Raw genomic sequence first — 22,806 nt, 5'->3', positions numbered from 1 at the left:
GCGTGTTATTAACACTGCGTGAATAAACCCACAATGACCATGGACATTTGCCATTACATGACCGTTAAGTGAAACTGGAGCACTTTGCGTTAAAAAAAATTAACACGTTTATACCTTGTTTATATAATTTCGGGGAGTTTGGCGCAAGCCTCTGTAGACGGCGTGCACATCAGAGCGCTTGAGAAGTGGTTCATCTTCACACGCTCTCAAGAGAGCTGCTCGTGACATCCGCGGTGCAGTTCCCTGAGATGCTTGGAGTTCAACTGAATGAGACACAAGTGCTTTTTCCTGCGCACTCACGAGACAGCATGCAGGGAAAGATGAGGCTGAATCCAGCTTCTTAATCAACTGCTTTTTATTCAGTAAAAGGGGCTCGGTGCTTCGACACTACACAACTCCATCACTGGCGAGTGAAATGTTAATATTTACTTGCCAGTGGCTAATAACAGATGTTTTTAGGTTGCATATTGTGAAATTTACTCGCATAAGCGAGTGATTTACTCACAATGTAGAGGGCTGCATGAAGCACATTTTAAAGCTCTGAGGGTGTTTTTAAAGATTTAGTGGTATACCCAAAATTAAGTGGTGTTGGTTTAAAGAACGAAACGCGACTTTCCTCCTAATCATGTCTCTCCTTCAGTGCCTAATGTCATGTCATACTGCATGAAATCATAGGATCTGTTTCCATTTGACGCACATTCTCAGAGGCCCCATCTGTATGCCTGAGTGTGTAATGCAGTAAGTCACCTGCGTCGGGAGCGAGGAGTGTATGGTGGTGTTGGGTTCTCCAATGATCTGAAATGGAAAAAATACGATATTTTACTTTCACTCTAAACAAAATGAATACAAAAACTTCAAAGCCTGGGCTGTTGCAATTCTTATAGGTCTTTGGCTGATTATTAATTCTTATAAAAGTAATCATGATTAATAGAGACCCTCCCATCATTATTCGAAAACAATTGGTCACAGGAGATGCATTTGAGTGACCAGGTGTAAATGCTAATGTGTCTTACCTGACCACTTGTGTTCGGATCATGATCGATTCATGACACTTTACATATACATTAGGGCTGTCAATCGATTAAAAATTTGAATCAAATTAATTACATGGTATGTCGATTGATGAATCGAATTAAATCACAATTAATTGCATGCATAAATATTTGCTGAGAAAGCCCCTCAAATAACAATAATTCAATATATAATGATTAAATAATTATAAATATGTATTATAAAAAATAATATTACAGATAATAAAAATGCATTACATTATTTAGGCACACAAGTGAAGCATTAAAAAAGACAATACAAAAAGTGGCTTTAGAATGTAATATATTGTTAATTTCCTTATTATTGAACATAAGCCTATCATTGGCCTACAGTTCACAGCAATCCATTTTGCAATTGAATTCGTCAATCAGTTCGAGATTTATTATAAGGGCTTTAAGGATGCGTAAAGGTACATCTGCATCAGACGGACGCTTTTGCGAGTTTCACTTACTGCTCCCTAGAGAAAACAGGTGGTACTACATGTTTAAACTGTTTAAATGGAAGGAATATTCCTTATTACCATCCGGGGCCATGATTAATTGTGTTCATTTTTTAAATGCGTTATTTAAAAAAAAATAATCGCACTGAATTAACACTTTAAATCGACAGCCCTAATTTAAATATATATATATATTTTTGTCAACTTTAATCTTTACATTTAAACTTGTTTTCAGAATGCAGTCAACCAGAATATTATACTATAGTAGTATAATATTATTATAATTGTACTTATTTCTATAGTCATTATTATTAGAAGAAGAGTAAGACAGAAATGGTAATATATTTCAGTCCTAAATTCACTTTCACACATTAAAGGGGTCATGTCATGAGGAATCAAATTTTCCTTGATATTTTGACATGAGGTCATTCTACTATAAAAACACTGTAAATTCCAGATCTCTAATCCCCAATGCAATAAAAGCATTTATTGAAACCAAGCTACCAAAACGCCTCCGTGACAACTTTACGTCACTTGGGGTACTCATTAATTCAAGACGGCCTCTACAGCAACATCAACACCTATTTTAAAGGTCATCATCGCACCCATGGCCCCGCCTACTGGTGCTCACTTGGCTCATAAACAGAGACAGAGAGAAGGACAAAAGGCCTATTGTCTGTGGCCTATCTACTCCTTAATACGAAAGGGCGCCGGTGGGCTGACACAAACTTTCTGAAACGTTTCTTTGTGTTGTTGGCAGTAGTAGCGCCAGTGCAAAATGGAACGGGACGCCTGTTTGTTTACTGTTGGAGTGACTGTTGGTGCTTGTTTATTCTCTTCTGGTTGAGTTTCAAAAATGGACGAATTTGAGGGCCTGTATGCTATTAGCCAATCATAACAGAGGGCGTTTACATCGAAAATTTTGTCGAAAATTATCATATATTAAAAAATGATTACTGTTTTGGTGAAATAAAACGTTACTAACATTACCAGTGGACCTCAGGAAAGATAATGAAACTAGAAAAAGATCATTTCATGACCCCTTTAAAAATCTGATTACACCCACAAGCCTTGCATGAAGGAGAGTTTCTGTGTGTTTTGAAAATGTTGTAATATATTCTCGTACATTATTAAATTAAATACGAGTTATTTGCATTGACAATGCACGGTAATCCTTGTTTATAATTTCAAATATGAGTGTGCACAAACTACTGCAGATGGCACGCATGTACATATGGTGCAGAAATATTAAAGCGTTCAGGCTGTTCTCTGAGTGGGACGGGTCTTATTTGAGCAAATAATTGCGACAGGCCTGTTCAAAGCATTGAATAATGAAGACTGTGTGTGTTTTATACCGTGCAGAGCTGCTGGACACTGAAGAGGTGCTGTGATGTAGCGGCCTCAGCCCTGGTCCCTCCCTCTCCTCACAGTCTTCCATATCCACATCACTACGGGAACGGGGGACAGACTCCACCCCTGTTCCACCTTCATGCCGTCGCCCCTCCCCCTGAGCTTTCAAGGACTCGCTACGAGCCAAACGCACTGATATGGTCGGACTGAGAGAGAGAGAGAGAGAGAGAGAGAGAGAGAGTGCATACATAAATGGCCAGTTGACATGAAATATGTGACATGCCACACTGAGTAAAATGTACATTTTGCTAATTATTTTACAATGATTTCACATGCACATTTAATCATATCACATTTAATGAGAGACTAAATGGAGTATTTGTACTTTTAAAATTTATGTCACCACAGGGCAATTTAAAATGAACTAGCAGGCAAAAAAAAAATGATGGCCTAAGGAAGGCCAAAAGGCAAGATTACAAGACTTTAATGATATAATTATATATAAATAAATATCCCGTGTACAGACAAAAAAAACGTACCTGTCCATACTGTCCTCTCCGAAGCTGCTGGAAGACAAACTCTGTCCCTCTGTCTCTCTGTCCTCAACAGAGTCTGAATGATTCTCAAACTGCTGAATGATGTTTTGCACACTGCCAGGACGAACTACAACAGAAAGAATGAAACAATCTTAAAATGACACAAACTACTTTAAAGACCCCATGAAATGCCACAGTTTTCTTATAAGTGTTTATGTTTTTCCTATTGAAACTGGAAGCTGGGGTGGGACATATTAAAGTCCATTGCTTTAAAGAACCAATAGCCTTTAGTCACAGTCAGGCAAAACCACACCTGACACCTTGTACCATCAACGAAAAGTAATGAACAAAATTGCAAAATAAATTCCAGCCTCTGCCTTTGTAACCAATTGAAGGTTGGGACAGGAAACAAAGTACAAGCATTAAAGGGATAGTTCACCCAAAAATGAAAATTCTCATTTACTCACCCTCATGCCATCCCATGTAGTATTTTCTTTCTTTAGCAGAACACATTGATAAGAAATTACTTGCATTAAAATTCAAGTGGATGCTGATCAAACCTTTGAAGCTCCAAAAAGAACAGTCAGTCAGCAGAAATGTCATCCACATGACTCTGCTAGTTAAATTAATGTCTTCTAAACAGAAACGATTGCTTTTGGTGCAAAAAAGATCAATTTTTAACCAAAATTGATAGTTTCACTTTAGAAGACATTCATTTAACCAGTGGAGTCGTATGGATTATGTTAATGCTGACTGTCTGTTCTTTTTGAAGCTTCAAAAGGTCATATCACCATCCACTTGTATTTTAGGGACCTAGTGACTTTTTGGGATGTCATGAGGGTGAGTAAATTATTTTGAATTTTCATTTTAGGGTGAACTATCCCTATATCGAAGACAGTTTTGAAAAAACATGATTTGCTACCTGCTACTGCCAGTCAAAGGCAGATGGTATTTATAATTTAAGGTAAGTGGATATTTTCATTCTAGAAAGACACAAACATTGTGTAGTGCAGGGTGAGACAATATCAATATTGTAAAAAAAAACAAAAAAACAAACAACAACAACAACAACATTTTAGGATATTTTCCAGAACTTCAGTAAAATTAGAACTTTAAGACTACACTAGCATCTACACTGATGAGCAAAAACATTGACCATTCACAGGTGAAGCGAATTACATTGATCATCTCCTAACAAGGCCATGTGTCATGGTCTGGGTAGATTAGATGGTAAGCGAACAATCAGTTCTCGTAGTCAATGTGTTGAATGCAGGAGAGATGGGCAGGAGTAAAGACCTGAGTGACTTTGACAAGTGCCAAATTGTTATGGCCAGATGACTGTGTCAGAGCATCTCTGAAACGGCAAGGCTTGTGGGGTGCTCCCGGTCAGCAGTGGCAAGTACCTACCGACAGTTGTACGAGGAGGGACAAACCACAAACCGGCGACATAGTATTGGGCGCCCAAGGCTCATCGATGCGTGAGGGAAACGAAGGCTATCCCACTGGTCCGAACAGACAGAAGGTCTACCGTGGCACAAGTCACAGAAAATTGTATTGATAGTTACAGGAGGAATGTGTCACAACAAACAGTGCATCGCACACTGCTGCGTATAGGGCTGCGCAGCCACAGAACGGTCAGAACGCCCATGATGACCACTGTCCACCATCAAAAGCTCCTACAATGGGATCCTTCATGGCAATGGTATTCCCTGACAGCAGTGGCCTCTTTCAGCAGGATAATGTGCCCTTCCACACTGCACACATTGTTCGGGAATGGTTTAAGGAACATGATGAAAAGTTCAAGGTGTTGCCCTGGCCTCCAAATTCCCCAGATCTCAATCCGATTGAGCATCTGTGGGATGTGCTGGACCAACAAGTCCGATCCACGGCGGATCCACCTCGTAACTTACAGGACTTGAAGGATCTGCTGCTAATGTCTTGGCGACAGATACCACAGGACACCTTCAGGGGTCTTGAAGAGCCCATGTCTCGGCGGGTCGGCGCTGTTTTGGTGGAACGAGGAGGACCAAAAGCATATTAGGCAGGTGGTCATAATGTTTTGGTTCATCGGTGTAGGTGCCCCCAAAGCTAATAGTAAAATTCAAATCTGATTTTATAGGGTCTTTAAAAATAAAAATCTGAAATAATGATGTGGAAATGGAGGGAAAAGGGTTGTGTACCTTCAGTGGGGGACAATGGAACATGGAATGCTGGAGGAAAAAAAATGTACATGAAGAAAAAAAAAAAAAAGAGAAAAAACATAGGATAAATTTAATCTGTAAGAGACAACATTCCAAATCAAAGTGTCACAAAGAAAATGTGATGCAAAATAACCACACTCACTAAAAGAAGTGAAAAAAACCCCAAAACATCTGGCCCATCAGTGAGGCCTGAAACAACTGTGTGTGTGTGTGTGGGTGTGTGTGTTTGTTTACTGGACTGAGATGTGCACTTGGGCTTCCCAATGTATTTTAGAATGGGATTTCTTTTCTTATCTTCTCCATCCTTCTCTCTTTTTGCGCTGCTCAACTGTGAGAAATAAATAAAAATACATTACTACAATCTGGAAGAAATTCCAGGATCTCACATGAAGGAACAGTATGCAGCCAAGTTGTCTGTTAACCGTTAAAGCTTGGATGGGCCCACGAGAAAAGAAAATCATCAAAATATTAATAACTACAGTCTTGACCAAACAAAATAGGTATTGTTTGAAAGCTTAGAAGGTTTACTTTCCAATGCATGCAGGGATTATGACCAAAACTGAACAAGTGCTTTGAAATTTGCAGACAAATCAGAAGTGTTCCGTTTTGATAATTTATAAAAAATAAAAATAATAAAAATTGCACTGCACATATTAATGCAATAAGTTAAAACAACAAAATCATCAAAAAGCCATGTGTCACATTGTTGGAAAGCAGTGGAGTAAGGAGTAGAATAGAACCAGCTGATTTGTTTTACTCTGACCAAAATAAAGCGAATAATAGCTAAGTATATGTCTTTGACAATTATGTTGGTGTTGCTTATATGCCCCGGTTTCACTTATAACTTCACAAAAAATAAACAGAACATAAAATATCACATACCATTACTTAAGAGGAGTTGATTATTCTTCAAATGAGCCCACACACAAGGTAATCAGATGCATAGATCATTAGATAATCCACATGAAGCACAATGTTACATATGGTCACCAGGAGATGGCGCCAAGTAAATGACACAGAATTGATGCAAACTCACGGAGCCAAAAGGCACTCATTCTGTGAAATCTCATTACTAAAATCATGTCTTTAGTCATTGTTGTGTTGCATGTGTAATTTGTTTTTATGAACAGTTATTATGTTTATTTTGTTTGGAGAGGTTTTTGGACACATGGAGACGTTTTTGGACACTATGATAAATTATTTTTGTAATGTTCTAACTTTTGATTGTTTTGTCGGAACAAAATAAAAGCAGTTTTTCAGAGCCACTTTATTTACACCCAGAGATATATAATTTCAAATGAGAAAAATAAGAAAAAAAGTAAATTTTTGGCTCAATTGTTTTTGTGATTTTTCAGAGGTTTCTTAGGCTGAGAGTCTCAGAATGTATCATAAAATATATCTTTAAAAAATGTGAAAAGTTTTTTTTTCAAAATGCTACCAAACACTAGACCCTCCCTTGTTTGTCAAGTTATAAACCTTTAATTTTTGGTATGCCACTGAAACAGAAAATCTTTAAAAACACATTCAGAGCTTAAAGAGTTAAAGAGCGCATCATCTGGAAAGAATCGTGTTCTATTTGAAGTGTCACATTTGTGCATCTGATAAACATCTTCAGCAGATGCATTAAAAAATCAAAACAAAAAAAATGTCACCAAAACATCTGCTGAATGTCTGTTTAACATCTGAAAGGTAATGTTTTAGAGATGTTTTTCAGATGACATTACATCTACCAGGTGAGTCTGATTGCTTAGAAACATAACAGCACACCTCTCCTCAACAAGCTGCATGATGAGATATTATTCATGTACATCACACGAATGTGCAGGACGATATAGGCACCAGTTTAATACTTAGGTTGTGGGGGTTTTCAAATGTCTAAACCGAATTATGAATAATAGTTGTAGTGAAGCTTGCTTTAGCAAATATAAATTATTACTACCTCTTACAGATGAAAATGCACAAACTGAAAAAACATCACAAAAGATGTACATGTACTATCAGGTTACAGAGACAATGAACGAAATATGACAAAAAAGGACAGTCGTCGTGAAAAATAGAAAAATTATAACGTTTAACAATATACACTAATACTATTCTAAGAAAAAAAAAAAATAAAACATTTTACCTTATTATGCTATCAATTAACCTATGTATAATATAGAACGAGGTTTCCAAAACAGGGGTTTGTGAGATTGTGATAGAAATGCCAATGCGGAATTAAATTAATAAAATAATAAACAATTGAGTAAGAGTTTAATTAAAATCTAATAATAAAAATAGAAAGAAATACCAATGCGTAAATAAAAGCATAATAATAATAATAATAATAAGAGTAAGAAAGTTTCATTAATCTAATAATAAAAATAAAAACAGAAATACCACAAGTAAACATGCTGAATATTTAATATAACAACAAAACTCATGGGAAATTTTAATTATTTGAGGATATACAGTAGAAGGTATATTAAGTAAATACTGTAAAAACTATATTAGTAGTACTGTATCAATATAGAAGTCATTCAATATAAAAAGTACAATCAACAGAGTTAAATGTAGATAATTATCAAGTATAATGATAAGTGATACACTTGAATTAATTGTGACATCAGAAAGGCTAAACCTGATCCTAGGTCAGAACTAAGATTCTTCATGATGACCACATTTACCTTTTTAGTTTTGGGAAAGAACAGAAGCCACTTCTCCTTCTCCGATATCAAGCCAGGAAAGACTTTAGAGTCTCTGAGCTTAATGCCCGAGTGTCTGAGATACAGATGAACCGCAGACGCTAATGGAGAACTGAGAGAGAGACAGAAAGTAACATACAGTAACTGCAAAGGACAGATCAGTAAAAATTTGCATAAACCAAAACAAGAGCTGAGTTCATATACCTCCTATCCTCATCATGTTTTGAACTGTAAAGACAGGAAACAAAAGTGAATTTTAACATTACCATATTTACACATACATTTTCAAACTGAGATACCGTCTACAAAAACCTAGTCATTTTTTTTCTTGTGAATTGTGAGGGTCCCATGACATGTCCTTGAGGGACACCCATGATGTGTGTACAGCGGTCATGTGACTTTTGCAATGTCTGGGTCATGTGAGCAGGTCGACATGCTGAGGTGTGTCGTGTTTGAGACGGGACCTTTTTAACTCATTTATTTTAATTATATTTCCATATCAACTGACCGGTTGCTGCGGAAACTAACTGCAGTACTCGAGTATGGTGGCTCAGATAAGATGCACTTTTTTCATTAAATTTGTTGCCTTTTTAAGTAACGGAAAATAAATGTTTCCTATTGAGTACAGCCTTATGAGCATCAAAATGTCAACTGTGTAGCAAAAGACCTGGCAAAAATTTTAGATGAAGCACCTTTAAAGTCAACATTAAATGGCATTGAAAACCCATTTTACTTAAAAGCAATATGTATATGCAAAAAATCCAAAAAATTGTATCCATAAGGAAATTGATTGTAACATAAAAAATTAAAAAAAGAGGTCTCTATGGCTGCATCCGAAAACTGGAAAATGCTGCCTTCGGAGGTTGCATGTATACGGACCAGTTTAAGAGTTCCATTCATTCAAAAATGCTGTCATTAACTGATTAGGCAGCAAAGCAGCAAGTCAGCTGCCTACATTTTCAGTTACAGCTTATATGACAAATGGCTGGAGGGGAGGAGTTAAAAAATAAGAGGGCTTGGTGATGCCAGCCGAAACGGAAAGCTGCTTCAGAGACAGATGAGTTACTAAATATTGAAATAATGTGCACTGATGAATCATGCAAAATAAGACTCAAAGTAAATAGGGCAAGTTTTGATTTCAAGTTGACTTTAAAGTCATTTAGACGGTTAATTTTAACAAGTAAAATAACAGTTGATTAAAGAAACTCACAGGACTTCCCAGAGTGCGATGACCTGCTTGTCCACCACCTGTCTCTCTTTCACAGGGTCTCCATCTAACTGCTGTAGTTCGCTCTCTCCAAACAGAGAGCCCAGACCCATCATCTGTTTATTCCTGCATTACACACATATTACACATTTATAACATACAACAAATTTGAAACCAAAGCCCCACTTTGTGTATATAAACAAGTTTCAAGCTATGAAATGACTAGTGTGTTTCTGTGTGTTCCTATTTATTTAATGTTCTGTGTATTGGACACTTTTACATCTATATGTGCCTTGCTGCACGAAATGTTTGTTCTTTAGAAAAAGAGGGATGAGTCTAAATTATTTTCAGTCAATCAATATTATGCCACAAACACAGTCAAAAGAGTTTAATTTGTATTAAACTCAAAAATTCCTTGTAAGAATAAATATCTATGAATTTGTTAAGTCTCAAAAAAGTCCTTTGAACAAAACATCAAAATCTTTGACTTGCAAACAGTTCTACTTTTGTCCCATACTGATATACAGCAAAGTGGCCAACATCAAAAATCTAAATGTTTTGTATCCACTGATATTTTGATGTTCAGTCTTCTCTGTTGTCAGTGTGTTGTGGAAGTGAGCGAGTTGTGCTTGACCCCCTTCCGCCCCCACCTTTTACATCTTTTCACACCTATTTCATTATCCTTTTTTAAAGTCTGTGGTGTGAATGACTGGTGCTGAACTAGGGGGTTTCATGACACTTTAAGAACAAAGAGTACATAACTTTTAAACAGGATGATTTGTGTTGTCTTGTGGGATATCAGAATCAGAATTAGCTTTATTGCCAAGTATGCTTACACATACAAGGAATTTGTATTGGTGACAGAAGCTTCCAGTGCACAAACAATACAGCAACAAGACAATAATATTATTAATAATAAAAAAGTTAATAGAAAAGTATATATAGAAATACACACACACACACACACACACACACTGATCAGCCACAACATTAAAACCACCTGCCTAAAATTGTGTAGGCCCTCTCCTGCTGCCAAAACAGCGCCAACCTGCATCTCAGAACAGCATTCTGAGATCATATTCTTCTCTCACCACAATTGTACAGAGTGATTATCCAAGTTACCGCAGACTTACTGTGGCCATTCTCTGTTGACCTCTCTCATCAACGAGGCTTTTCCATCTACAGAACTGCCGCTCACTGGATGTTTTTTATTTTTATCTGAGTAAATTCTAGTGACTGTTGTGTGAAAATCCCAGGAGATCAGCAGTTGCAGAAATACTCAAACCAGCCCGTCTGACACCAGCAATCATCCATGCGATAATGTAATCAGCCAATCATGTGGCAGCAGCGCAGTGCATAAAATCATGCAGATATGGGTCAGGAGCTTCAGTTAATGTTCACATCAACCATCAGAATCCGGAAAAATCTCAGTGATTTGGACCGTGGCATGATTGTTGGTGCCAGATGGGCTGGTTTGAGTGGGGAAAAAATATTTAACCCACTAGTAGATCCAATGCAGACTAGCAGCAGTAGTACTGTGTACTCGACTAGTCTCGCACAACCCTTATTGGTATGAGCCCATAAATTCCATTTGGGGTGCATCCCTACCTTTCACTGCAGTTTTGATCTTGACAAATAGGGCTAAACAATTAATTGTTTTTATACCAAAATAACAATTTGAAAGAGTGTGATTTTCAAATCTCAAGAGCTGTGATTACTCATAATGGTCTAGAATGTTCATCATTTTAAGTTAAGTTTTGCTGTTTTAACAAAATTTGATGTTTTTTTGTTTGTTTGTTTTAGAATTGATATCCAAGTAGGGGCAACATGGGGTTTTGTTCACAGTTTATATCATATCACAGTTCAAATCACAAATCTCAATATTTTTCAAAATAATCACAATATGATTTTCGGTCCAAATTGTTCAGCCCTAGTGAAAACGGTATGAACAAATACCTGTAGTCTTGAAGTTGGTCTTGAATATCTGGAAGCACTTGCTGCTGTAATTCAGACAGAGGCCCGCGAATGTCCTCCTGAGCATGGAGTCGACTCTCTGAACAAAACAAAAATAACCTTACTTTTCCTCATCAGGCTGTCTAATTTAGTCTTTGTTCAGTCTAGTTATTGAGATTTAAACAACTGCACAGAATCTTACCTATATCAGTCAGAAACTCCTCTCTGACTTCAATCTTCAGAGGCTGAAAAGCATCAGAAATCAACAGTCATACTGGAACATACCATGTTCAAGACTTGAAATGCAAAACGTTCTAATTAAAACACTGATATTTGGTGTCAGTGTATTGATGCAATGTCTTGACTTAGAATATTAACACCTAATCAGGGTTTTTCAAGCTTTGGAAATTATTCACCAGCCTCCCTAGTGAAATTTCGGGCTGTCAAAGCAAATTCAATGGTATTCATCTCTTGTTGCGTACTCTATAAGTGCTAAATATGCTTCTAATCTGAAATGGAAACCTGATTTCATGTGAGTTCTGAGGGCGCAAGTGATCTGCTCTGTGCTATCCAATATATGGAGCATGCAGGTGAGAGCGAGTCAACCAGGCTCCCTTATATAGTCACCCAGGGTTCCCTTGGTATCATGGCACAGACCACAAAACTTAAGCGGCCCATTTGAATTCTACAAAAAAATATATTTTTTTTACATTAAAGCACTATGGAGGAAGTCAAACATGTCAAAGGTCTAGACAGCCCCAACATTCTTAAAAGTAATGATGAGGGGAAAAATGAGAAAACACTGTGCCATGCACCAACAAAAATAACAAGGTTTTTCAAACTACACATCACCACCCTTACTAAAAATGAAACTGACAAATTGTATAGTTTTACATTAAATAATCTCTCAGGGAGAATCGATTAGACTTCATTTTAATTATATTACTCATTACATTGGAAGAATTATGGTAAACATAAGGGCACGTAGAATGTAGAATGAAAAAAGGGCTTTGAAGTCTGGACCTCCAAGAATCCTCTGTTGTAATATATGTGCTATCAAAAAGCGCCGTACACATATGCAGCAACTTCCAGCAACCTCATCTCATTCATTGTCAATGAGAGCTGGCGACTAGATGTGGCCGTGGCAAGCGACACGACAAAGTTGAGAAACGTTTAATGATGCAAATGAGGAGCGACAACTAATAGGAGTGAAGACTGTGTCAGTGGAGCTCACGTCATCCGAGTGCAAGCAAGACAGAGAAGTTCAAGTTTTTGTGTTTTGTGTATACTGTTCTATATGATTCGTCTGTAACCAAATACATGGATATAATAAAAAAAATGGTGCACGGAAAATAAATTGTTGGTGGTCTGAGCGAGTTTGATTCATACATTGATAGTTTGTTCGTCTTTTTAATGTTATGAAGCAGTGAGCACTACTGCAGTTCATATAAAAACACTCTCCCCTGCAGAATGTGCATTTTTAGGGACATGAAACTGATTCCTTGTTAAATTAGAATGAAATCGTAGTTTTACTAGCAAAATGCCTCATCTGTGATCATATTTTCAACATGGCCAGTCCACCAATAACGTTAGAGCGACAGCAGCAGGAACGCCCACTAGCGACATCAAGCGATAAAGACGCTGCATGTGTGTACAGGGCTTAATAAGGCTTGGTATTAGGAAACAAACTGGTCATGTTTCTTGAATAAAAGTAAAGTCCCAAATAAGTGACACTGTACTTATTGGTATAGTCAGAATATTATAACTATTAGCCCTTTAGAAATAAAGTGTTAATGAAAGTTAGTTTAGTTTGAAGAAAAAAAAAAAAAAAAAAAAATATTTCAGATGATTAGATGATCAAAAATATCAGGTTTAACCAATGTAAACATGATATGCAACTACAAAATTCAGTCAAAAATGAATTGCAATTATTTAAAAAACAACAACTTGATAGGTGTTTGTCAGCCACCAAAGACCACTTCTGACCCAGCAAATAAGAAATAAATTCAACTTTTGTGTTCCACGCAAGAAACAAAGACATACAGGTTTGGAGCGCCATTAGGGTGAGTAAATGACATCATTTTCATTTTTGGGCAAATTACTGTATTACTAATTAGCATTATCTGTACATCGTCACACTCCAAAGCAGGATAATTCAACAATGTAAAAGCATTTTGTTAGAGGGCCTTTGTGGTCTGGAGTGGTTTAAGGGTGCAGATCTATTCAGGTGGTACTCACAGCATCATGGTCCAGGAAGTGGGAGCATATCTGAGAGGCGAGTGAACGGGCATCTTTTGGACTTGAGCTCAGGTATGCCTCCACAGACAGGTAAAACAGCTGGAAGTGCATGAGCAAAGACACACACACACATAGAATTGTTTTAGTTAAAATTTAGTTTTTTGTAAAAAACAAAAAAAAAACAACATAAGCCAAGTCATGTTTTGTCTGATCAATAAGCATATTTAAGATGTTACAAAGATTTTTTCAAATACGTCATTATGTATTTAGATTACACAGGTACAATGAAAAGACACGAAAGCCTGTTAGCACTGACCAGTGGGTTGGGATCTAGTTGTTGACTAAAAACATATCTTATGAACACAGTCATGTGCGCTGGACGACTTTTTAGCAGCTCAATGTCCTGGAACGGCCCGTGCATCTTATAAAGAAAGGAAGAATGAGTGTTAAAGACATACTAGCAATAAAAGACATGACCTGCTCTACTCTTACCAATCTGAATTTAAGACATTAAGCATCTTTGGAATAGCACGCTACCATACTACTCGTTCTATTTTTGCAGAGTATGCATAATTTGCACAATATGTGAATTATCTATATGTGTGGAATACCCAGATGACCTACTATATTTGCCAAAATATACATTTTCAAAGCTATGAATGAAGTAATTTCAGCCAGAGTAATTTCATTCATGATTTAATATCTCCTTATTCACTCATTATTTGACCAGAATATCAAAAGCTAAAAGATTTTTACAAAAATATATTAAATTCAAAATAACCATTCATTTACAAGAAAACTGGAAAGTACACTCTAAATTAAAGGGATAGAGTTCACCCAAAAATGAAAATTCTGTCATCATTTACTCACCCTCATGCCGTTTCAGATGTGTTTGACTTTCTTCTGCTGAACACAAATGTAGCTTTTTAGAAGAATATTTCAGCTCTGTAGGTCCTCACAATGCAAGTTAATGGATACCAAAATGTTAAAGCTCGAAAAAGCACATGAAGGCAGCATAAAAGTAACCCACGTGATTTCAGTGGTTAAATCTATGTCTTCAGAAGTGATATGATAGGTGTAGGTGAGAAACAGATCAATACTTAATTCCTTTTGTAATATTAATTCTTCTCCCTGCCCAGTAGGTGGCAATATGCACGGATAATGCGCATCAGCAAAGACAAAAGAAAAATGTGAAAGTGAAAGTGCCGATTTAGTTAAATATGACTTAAATATTTATCCGCTTCTCACCCACACCTGTCATATCGCTTCAGAAGACATCGATTTAACTACTGGAGTCCAATGGATTACTTTTATGCTACCTTTACATGCTTTAGGAACTTCAATGATTTGGTACCCATTCACTTGCATTGCATGGACCAACAAAGCTGAGATATTCTTCTGAAAATCTTTGTGTTCAGCAAAAGAAAGAAAGTCATACACATCTGAGATGGCATGATATGAGAATTTTCATTTTTGGGTGAACTTTTCCTTGATATGAAGGCAAAGTAATGAGGTCATGTGATAATTTACCATGCTATTATTTAAAACAATTAATCGCTGCATACTGCTTCACGCACTATTTTTGAAAAAAGAAAAAAAACAAACAACAAAAAACAGCAGGTAGTGTACAGTGTATACTACGCAGTACGAAGTAGTAATCCATTCCAATCACAGCAATTGATAGTAGCCTCTCTTACCTCATTGATTGTGTACTCATCATCATCCTCTTCTTCTGGTCCAATGATCTGGGCCTTTCCTCCCTGAGATAACACAACACATTCAGAATCATAGCTCAAAGGCCCTGTTTGTGGACTTAAGGTTTCTAACTGAAACCTCACCAAATCAGAGGTGTTTATGTCGGATCCCTGCCTGTGTTGCAGAGGATTCTGCAGGAAGGTGGAGGGAGAGGAGAAGGGACTTTCACATGCCTAAAATGGGAGATGGAGGAAGGGAAAAGATTGGGAAAATGAAAAGGTAGTGTGCTTTTTTTCTCTATCTCTTCACAAGTATTTGAATATAAATGCTTACAGTGGTGCCCATAAATTTGAAGGTAACTAGCGCTCCCTTGAGTACTGAGGCTGGTCAATCAAAATATTTTCTGTAACATTTATATACATAAAACTTAAGTGGGCTTGCGTCATTTCTAGAAGTTATCTGATCTTGAATGAAGTGAATAAAACTCACCTCAACATCTCCTTCACTGGAGTCCACTGATAACCGACCTAACGAAACATCACATTTATCAGAGCAGTAAAATCTTCATCAAGGTTTGGTCTTCAAAACACATTTTAATTAAGAAACTAAAACACCCAATTACCTTCTCCAGCAGTGAAATAGTTGGCAATAGCTTCTGATCGTGTTCCATGCTGAAAGAGGGACATTTATTACCACTAGAGTGGACTACTGCAATGGACTCCTTAACAGCCTTCCCAAAAAGACCATTAAGGGGGGTCACACACTGGACACGTCTGGTGGACGACATGGCGCACTCTTAAATTTGAAACAACTGTTTTAAATGAAGGTACACACACTCGGCATCTGTCGGCAGCGCCAAGCTACAACTCCGGAGGCTGCTCAAATTTCTGCCGCGCCACAAAGCGCCACTCGCATATTTTCCATTAAATTCAACCCAAATCATTTTCAGAGAACATACAGTTGAAGTCAGAAGTTTACATACACCTTAGCCAAAATGTCCTGACATTTAAGTGAAGAAAACATTGCCTGTCTTAGATCAGTTAGAATCACTACTTTTTTTTAAACTGTGAAATGTCAGGATAATAGTAGAAAGAATGATATATTTCAGATTTTATTTCTTTCATCACATTCCCAGTGGGTCAGAAGTTTACATACACTTTGTTAGTATTTGGTAGCATTGCCTTTATATTGCTTAACTTGGGTCAAATGTTTTGGGTAGTCTTCCACAAGCTTCTCACAATAAGTTGCTGGAATTTTGGCCCATTCCTCCACACAGAACTGGTGTAACCAAGTCAGGTTTGTAGGCCTCCTTGCTCGCACATGCTTTTTCAGTTCTGCCCACAACATGCTGCTGCCACCCACATGCTTCATGGTTGGGATGGTGTTCTTTGGCTTGCAAGCCTCACCCTTTCTCAAAACATAATGATGGTCATTATGGCCAAACAGTTCAATTTTTGTTTCATTAGACCAGAGGACATTTCTCCATAAAGTAAGATCTTTGTCCCCATGTGCACTTGCAAACTGTAGTCTGGCTTTTTTATGGTGGTTTTGAAGCAGTGGCTTCTTCCTTGCTGAGCAGCCTTTCAGGTCATGTCCATATAGGACTCGTTTTACTGTGGATATAGATAATTGTCTACCTGTTTCCTCCAGCATCTTCACAAGGTCCTTTGCTGTTGTTCTGGGATTGATTTGCACTTTTCGCACCAAACTACGTTCATCTCTAGGAGACAGAATGTGTTGCCTTCCTGAGCGGTATGATGTCTGCGTGGTCGTGTTTGTACAGACGAACTTGGTACCTTCAGGCATTTGGAAATTGCTCCCAAGAATGAACCAGACTTGTGGAGGTGCACCATTTTTTTTTCTGAGGTCTTGGCTTATTTCTTTTGATTTTCCCATGATGTCAAGCAAAGAGGCACTGAGTTTGAAGGTAGGCCTTAAAATACATCCACAGGTACACCTCCAATTCAGTACATGTCCTATCAGAAGGTAATTGGCCAACTGTCTAAAGGCTTGACATCATTTTCTGGAATTTTCCAATCTGCTTAAAGGTTAACTGTGTTAACTTAGAGTATGTAAACTTCTGACACACTGGAATTGTGATATAGTCAATTAAAAGTGAAACAATCTGTCTGTCAACAATTGTTGGAAAGATGACTTGTGTCATGGACAAAGTAGATGTCCTAAATGACTTGCAAAAACTATAGTTTGCCAATATTAAATCTGTGGAGTGGTTAAACAATTGGGACCCTCAATACATTGCAGATATGCTTGTTGAATAAAAATCTAATAGATCTCTCAGATCATTATGATCAAGTCAGTTAGAAATACCAATGGTTCACCCAAAATTAGGCTGAATTTGACTATTATGCCACCCGGAGCTGGAAACAGGTGCCTCGTTTACAAAGCGTACGTACGATCAGATTTGATCTTACGTCAAAAGTGAGGAACAAATCAGGATTTATAAAAGGGAGAATCAGACGTGAAAATGTTCTTATGCGTATGTCAGCTGACAAGCATGCATACAAACGTTTTTTTTTTGCTTATACTCTGGTGTGCCTGTACGCGCTGACTTGATTTTTTGATTTTTAGTGATGCAAATACAAGTCAGTGACAGACAGAATATATTAATAAATGAGTGAGCACCTTTACGTGAACAAGTATATTCCCATACGAGTCAGAATGTGGTCTTATTTAGATTATGTATGCGCAATTTAAATCCTTTATTTTAGATATTCAAATGTAACAATATTTATTTATGGCCCTATCTGCATTTTTCCATAATAATTTAATTTAAATTTTAAGACCTGTGAGATAACAGGCAGGTGTAATACACAGTATGTAGTGTTTTATTTTTGGAGCGAGAAGTAGAGGTGTAGTTTACAGCCCTTACAACACAGCTAAATCAATATACAGATGGTTTAAAGCAGATTAACATTCTCATATTCATCAATTCATCCTTCAGCCACAAGTCTACTGTTGTTGAGGACATAAATAAAAACGAATGATTTGACAAAAAAACAAAAATGATGCATAATTAATGGCCAGAGCGAGCAGAAGATAACAGTGGGAAAAGGACACACATTTTATACAGAACACAACTGCCATGAAGACTAAGCATATTTTATTATATTTAAACAAAAAAGGAGGGGGGATATTAAAGACTATCGGAGAGGTCCTTTCAACATCACGGGGTGATCAACCTTCGGACCCCTGGCACATCTGTTCACCATTTTCACTGAAGGGGTGCCCCAAACTCAAGAGTAAAATTATTATGTCTTACTTTACATTTTAATTAAAATGTTCTTGTTCCTAAATGATTTTACAATAGACTTGGATCCCAACCTTCAATGCGAGTTTATGGGATTTTGTCACCCGTATTATCGACTACATAAGTCTGATTGCTAAATAATAGCATGATTTGATGAATCACACATATCAATAACAAACGCTGCGGGACGAGTTACAAGTTTAGCCAGGTAAGGGATATGTTCAAAACTCTAACTCAAAATTTTTTAGCAATTACAGTAGTGATGCTTGACCACTAATAAAAATTAAACAAGAAAAGATGAACAATAAGTATGCATTATCACAAAGACAAATCTTACCACATCTTGCTGAATTTTTACTCTGACTTGATTGGCTCTCCGTTTGGCACTTCCTATTCGCTCTTCTAAGGAAGAGGAAGGATTTCGAAACTGTTCCGCTAGTAGGTTCTGAAAAGTGATTGCAGAAAAATGTATTTGTAATCAAAGTTGACAGGGTGGTGTCCCATGGAAAGTGGACTTTATAGCCTGTATTGTTACCTGTAGCTCTGCCTCCTCCTGTTCTAACATCTTTCTGAGGATTTCTGTGGCATGTTTTTGCACCTCAGGGTCCTGCAAATGATGAATTAAGACAATAATGCATAAATGACAAAGGTATTGATAATGCTGGACATTTCTGAAGTCTTCACACTCATTCTGTTACAGTCCCACCAAACGATTATTTAAGTGTTTTTCAGCTGTTCAAGTGTTTTTAGAAGGGCTGTCGATTTAACTCGTTAATTCAGTGCAATTAATTATATAAAAAATAACATGTTAAGAACATTAATACAATTAATCATGTCCCCGGACCGTAATAAGGAACATTCCTGAGCAATTTGAGTTTGAAGTACCACCCGTTTTCTCCAGGGGGCAGTAAACATACCTTAAGCTGTATAGGCAATGTGCAGCTTATACAGAGAACAAACAAACCCTTCAGCAGAGAGCACAACACGAGGACGCATTCTTGCATTCAAAATACAGCTTGATGGAGCGCAAATCCGAATTTAGGGATCTCAAGATGTGTCTAAGTATTAAACTACGTTTAACTTGACACAGTAACATAAAATAGGTATGTCTCTGACGCTACGCATCCAAAGTGAGACGCTCCAAAAGCATCCGTCTGACGCAGGTGTACATTGACGGGTCCTTAGACAAGCCCTCATAATAAATCTCCAACTGACTGACAAATCCAATTGCAAAATGGATAACAGTGAACTGTAGGTCAGTGATTGGCTTATGTTCAATGATATGCAAATAAACAATACATTACATTCTAAAGCCACTTTTTGTATTGTCTTATCATTGCTTAACTCCTCTGCCACAATAATGTAATGCATTTTAATTATCTGAATATAATTTTTAAAATATATATATATATATATATATATATATTACACATACAGTTATTTTCTGCTCCCCATGACTCAGTATCTAGCGTGCGTGCGTGCATATATATATACACATACATACATACACATACGCACGCACGATACTGAGCCATGGGGAGCAGAAAAGAACTGTCAAAAGACCTGCGTAACAAGGTAATGGAACTTTATAAAGATGGAAAAGGATATAAAAAGATATCCAAAGCCTTGAAAATGCCAGTCAGTACTGTTTAATAACTTAAGAAGTAGAAAATTCGGGGATCTCTTGATACCAAAGGTGGTGAATACAGCCTACTGTATACAGCCCCTTTCTGACATACAGTTCTGTTTCTCCGGAAGAGTAAGGAGAACTTTTTAAAGGAATACATTCCTGAAGAGATTTTCCTCTTGCATTCACACATACATCTTGAAACTCCTTTGATGACATTATCTAGTGTAGACTGTTTTTGTTCTTCTGACATTGTTTGCACATGCGATACATTAGCAGCAGCAAAACCACCACCAATGAGCTATGGGGTGCTGTGTCCTTGGAACCGTATGGGCTAGAATCAAAATTAATTTATGGTCATATGGATTTCCATCTCCACAAAATTGTTTTATACGTTTTTGGGTGTGGCCCAGAATCACACTCTTGATGCTTGTCTGCAGAACAAATTTTTTTATTTTTTTGAGCACTTTTGAGCAGTGTTAATCTCATCAACGAAACCACTGACTAAAATGTTCGTTGACGAAGGGTTGTTTGATTTCGTCAACGATAACGAAGACGAGATGAAAAAGGTGCATCATGATGATAAACTATTTTATTAAAGCATACTATTGATGAAAATATGATGAGATAAAAACTGTACTGCAAGACACTAACAGTGCAATATACGAAAAGAAGAAACATCTATAGAATCTGTATATAGAAGAAGATATTAATTGGGGATTTCTCTTGAGCTATGTGAGTTGAACACAGGTAAAATGAACTGCTTCAAAACGGGGTAAATACCTCATTCAAACACATCCTATTTATACATTATTTTAATCACTATAGTAGCCTATATTCACAACATATATGTAATATAACAACTTACATCTGCACAGTGAAGCAACTGAACAGGTGAACTAAATGACGCGCTAGTCAAAATATGCGTAATTTGCGTTAGGTAACTTACGTTGTGAAATACACTGTTTCCGTAAGAAACACGCAACACGCAATGTAATATCCTTTCACTGAAAATTAATTAGTCTCTAAAATATGAAGAATTCAGAGTACAGTAGGCTAATTTCTAAAAAGTAGCTAACACTTCAGTCTATTCATTATTATTTTAGAAGCTCAATGTCAGTAGGCTATGTATAGTTATATGTTTGATACATTTTTAAATTAGAAAATATTTATACATTTTTTCCATAAATGTTTGAATATTTGATTAATGTTTGGTTTCAATACACTCCTAGCCCTTGACTTATCAAACTGAATATTTGATTAATGTTTGGTTTCAATACACTCCTAGCCCTTGACTTATATTTGATTAATGTTTGGTTTCAATACACTCCTATCCCTTGACTTATCAAAATCCTTCTTTAGTTTATATTCGTTTAGTTTAGACCTTTTTCTCTTGGTCTGTTTCTCAGCCATTTGTCCTCAGAGTTTAGAAAGTTCACATCAGCCAGATTTGCCGTCGCTCTTCTAATGAATTTCCCTCTTGCTCTGCCCCCACCCCCCATCCTGTGCATGTGCAAGAAACACCCCCTGTTGCTGATTGGCTGGAGTAGTGTTGTTTGGATCGGTCCGATCCACTTTGTTTTTGTCCCATTTACAGAGCCAGTGCTGTGTACAAATACTAGATTTTTTTCAGCCCACCCACAGAACGGACAGCTAGCAGACTGTGAGGAGATATTTGCAGAATTTGACAAAAAGTGTATTGGATTAGAATCACTGAGTACACCTTTAAGAATAGGTTTAATGATGGGTACTTTTTACTCTTAGACTTAAGTAAATTTGTAATAAAAAAGTACTTTTACTTCGTTACAATGGGCAACATTCCCTGTCATTTCTTCTAATTGTCAGACCACACCAAATCTGTCAATCATCCTTAAAGTGATAGTTCACCCATTAATTCATATTTTGTCATAAGTTATAGTCATTCTCACTGTTCCAAACCCGTGTGAAATTCTGTTCTCTGGAACCCAAAACAAGATGTTATGCAGAACATTAGGGACTGACAGCCTCAGTCATCATTCACTTTCAAAGTGAATTGTGACCGAGACTAACATTCTGTCTAATACGGATGTGCTACGGTGATCGACTAATCAGCTTGTCATCCAACAACTGACTAGTTATTTAGTGAGGTCAACTACTAACATTAATATTTTTAGAGGTGGTGCTTTTAACGGGAGACACAACTTTGAGTGTTTTTGCTTGGTTATAGCTTGCTGTGCTTACAAGTGAATAATAGTCAACACAGTAAAGCCCTCTGTAAGAAGTTTTGTCTCTTTAATGCTTTAAAGAGATAGTTCACCCAAAAATGAAACTTCTTTCATTTACTCACCATCATGCCATCCCAGATGTGTATGACTTTCTTCTGCTGAACACAAAGATTTTTAGAAAAACATCTCAACTTTGCAGGTCCATGCAATGCAAGTGAATGGTGACCAGAACTTTGAAGGTCCAAAAAGCTTATGAAGGCAGCATAAAAGTAATCCATATGACTCCAGTAGTTAAATTCATATCTTCAAAAGTGATATGATAGTTATGGGTGAGACACATCAATATTTATGTCC

At 37.0% G+C, this 22,806-nt stretch overlaps 1 protein-coding gene across 7 annotated transcripts in view; it reads right to left on the bottom strand.

The window, feature by feature from the left end:
* The window catches only part of arhgef11 (Rho guanine nucleotide exchange factor (GEF) 11), a 121,359-nt gene that overhangs the window by 57,386 nt on the left and 41,167 nt on the right, over positions 1-22,806 (bottom strand). For 6 of the 7 annotated variants that reach the window (XR_007899297.1, XM_051718289.1, XM_051718294.1 and 3 more), the window contains 18 exons: positions 19,157-19,228; positions 18,959-19,066; positions 15,976-16,024; positions 15,843-15,880; positions 15,497-15,586; positions 15,356-15,418; positions 13,975-14,079; positions 13,659-13,757; positions 11,623-11,665; positions 11,424-11,520; positions 9,471-9,593; positions 8,465-8,488; positions 8,243-8,372; positions 5,811-5,904; positions 5,556-5,585; positions 3,379-3,502; positions 2,845-3,045; positions 748-795 (listed from right to left, as the gene is read on the bottom strand). Coding sequence is in view for 6 of the 7 variants with exons in the window: in XM_051718289.1 (XP_051574249.1) it covers positions 748-795; positions 2,845-3,045; positions 3,379-3,502; positions 5,556-5,585; positions 5,811-5,904; positions 8,243-8,372; positions 8,465-8,488; positions 9,471-9,593; positions 11,424-11,520; positions 11,623-11,665; positions 13,659-13,757; positions 13,975-14,079; positions 15,356-15,418; positions 15,497-15,586; positions 15,843-15,880; positions 15,976-16,024; positions 18,959-19,066; positions 19,157-19,228 (1,538 nt within the window). In the remaining variant the exon portion in view is untranslated. The remainder of the gene's footprint in view (positions 1-747; positions 796-2,844; positions 3,046-3,378; positions 3,503-5,555; positions 5,586-5,810; positions 5,905-8,242; positions 8,373-8,464; positions 8,489-9,470; positions 9,594-11,423; positions 11,521-11,622; positions 11,666-13,658; positions 13,758-13,974; positions 14,080-15,355; positions 15,419-15,496; positions 15,587-15,842; positions 15,881-15,975; positions 16,025-18,958; positions 19,067-19,156; positions 19,229-22,806) is intronic. The other variant, XM_051718296.1, reaches the window with a different exon arrangement.

This window comes from Myxocyprinus asiaticus, chromosome 2 (assembly GCF_019703515.2).
Source record: "Myxocyprinus asiaticus isolate MX2 ecotype Aquarium Trade chromosome 2, UBuf_Myxa_2, whole genome shotgun sequence".
Lineage (NCBI taxonomy): Eukaryota > Metazoa > Chordata > Actinopteri > Cypriniformes > Catostomidae > Myxocyprinus > Myxocyprinus asiaticus.
The sequence above is the reverse complement of the archived record's forward strand: the minus strand, read 5'-3'. Positions and strand labels throughout refer to the sequence as shown.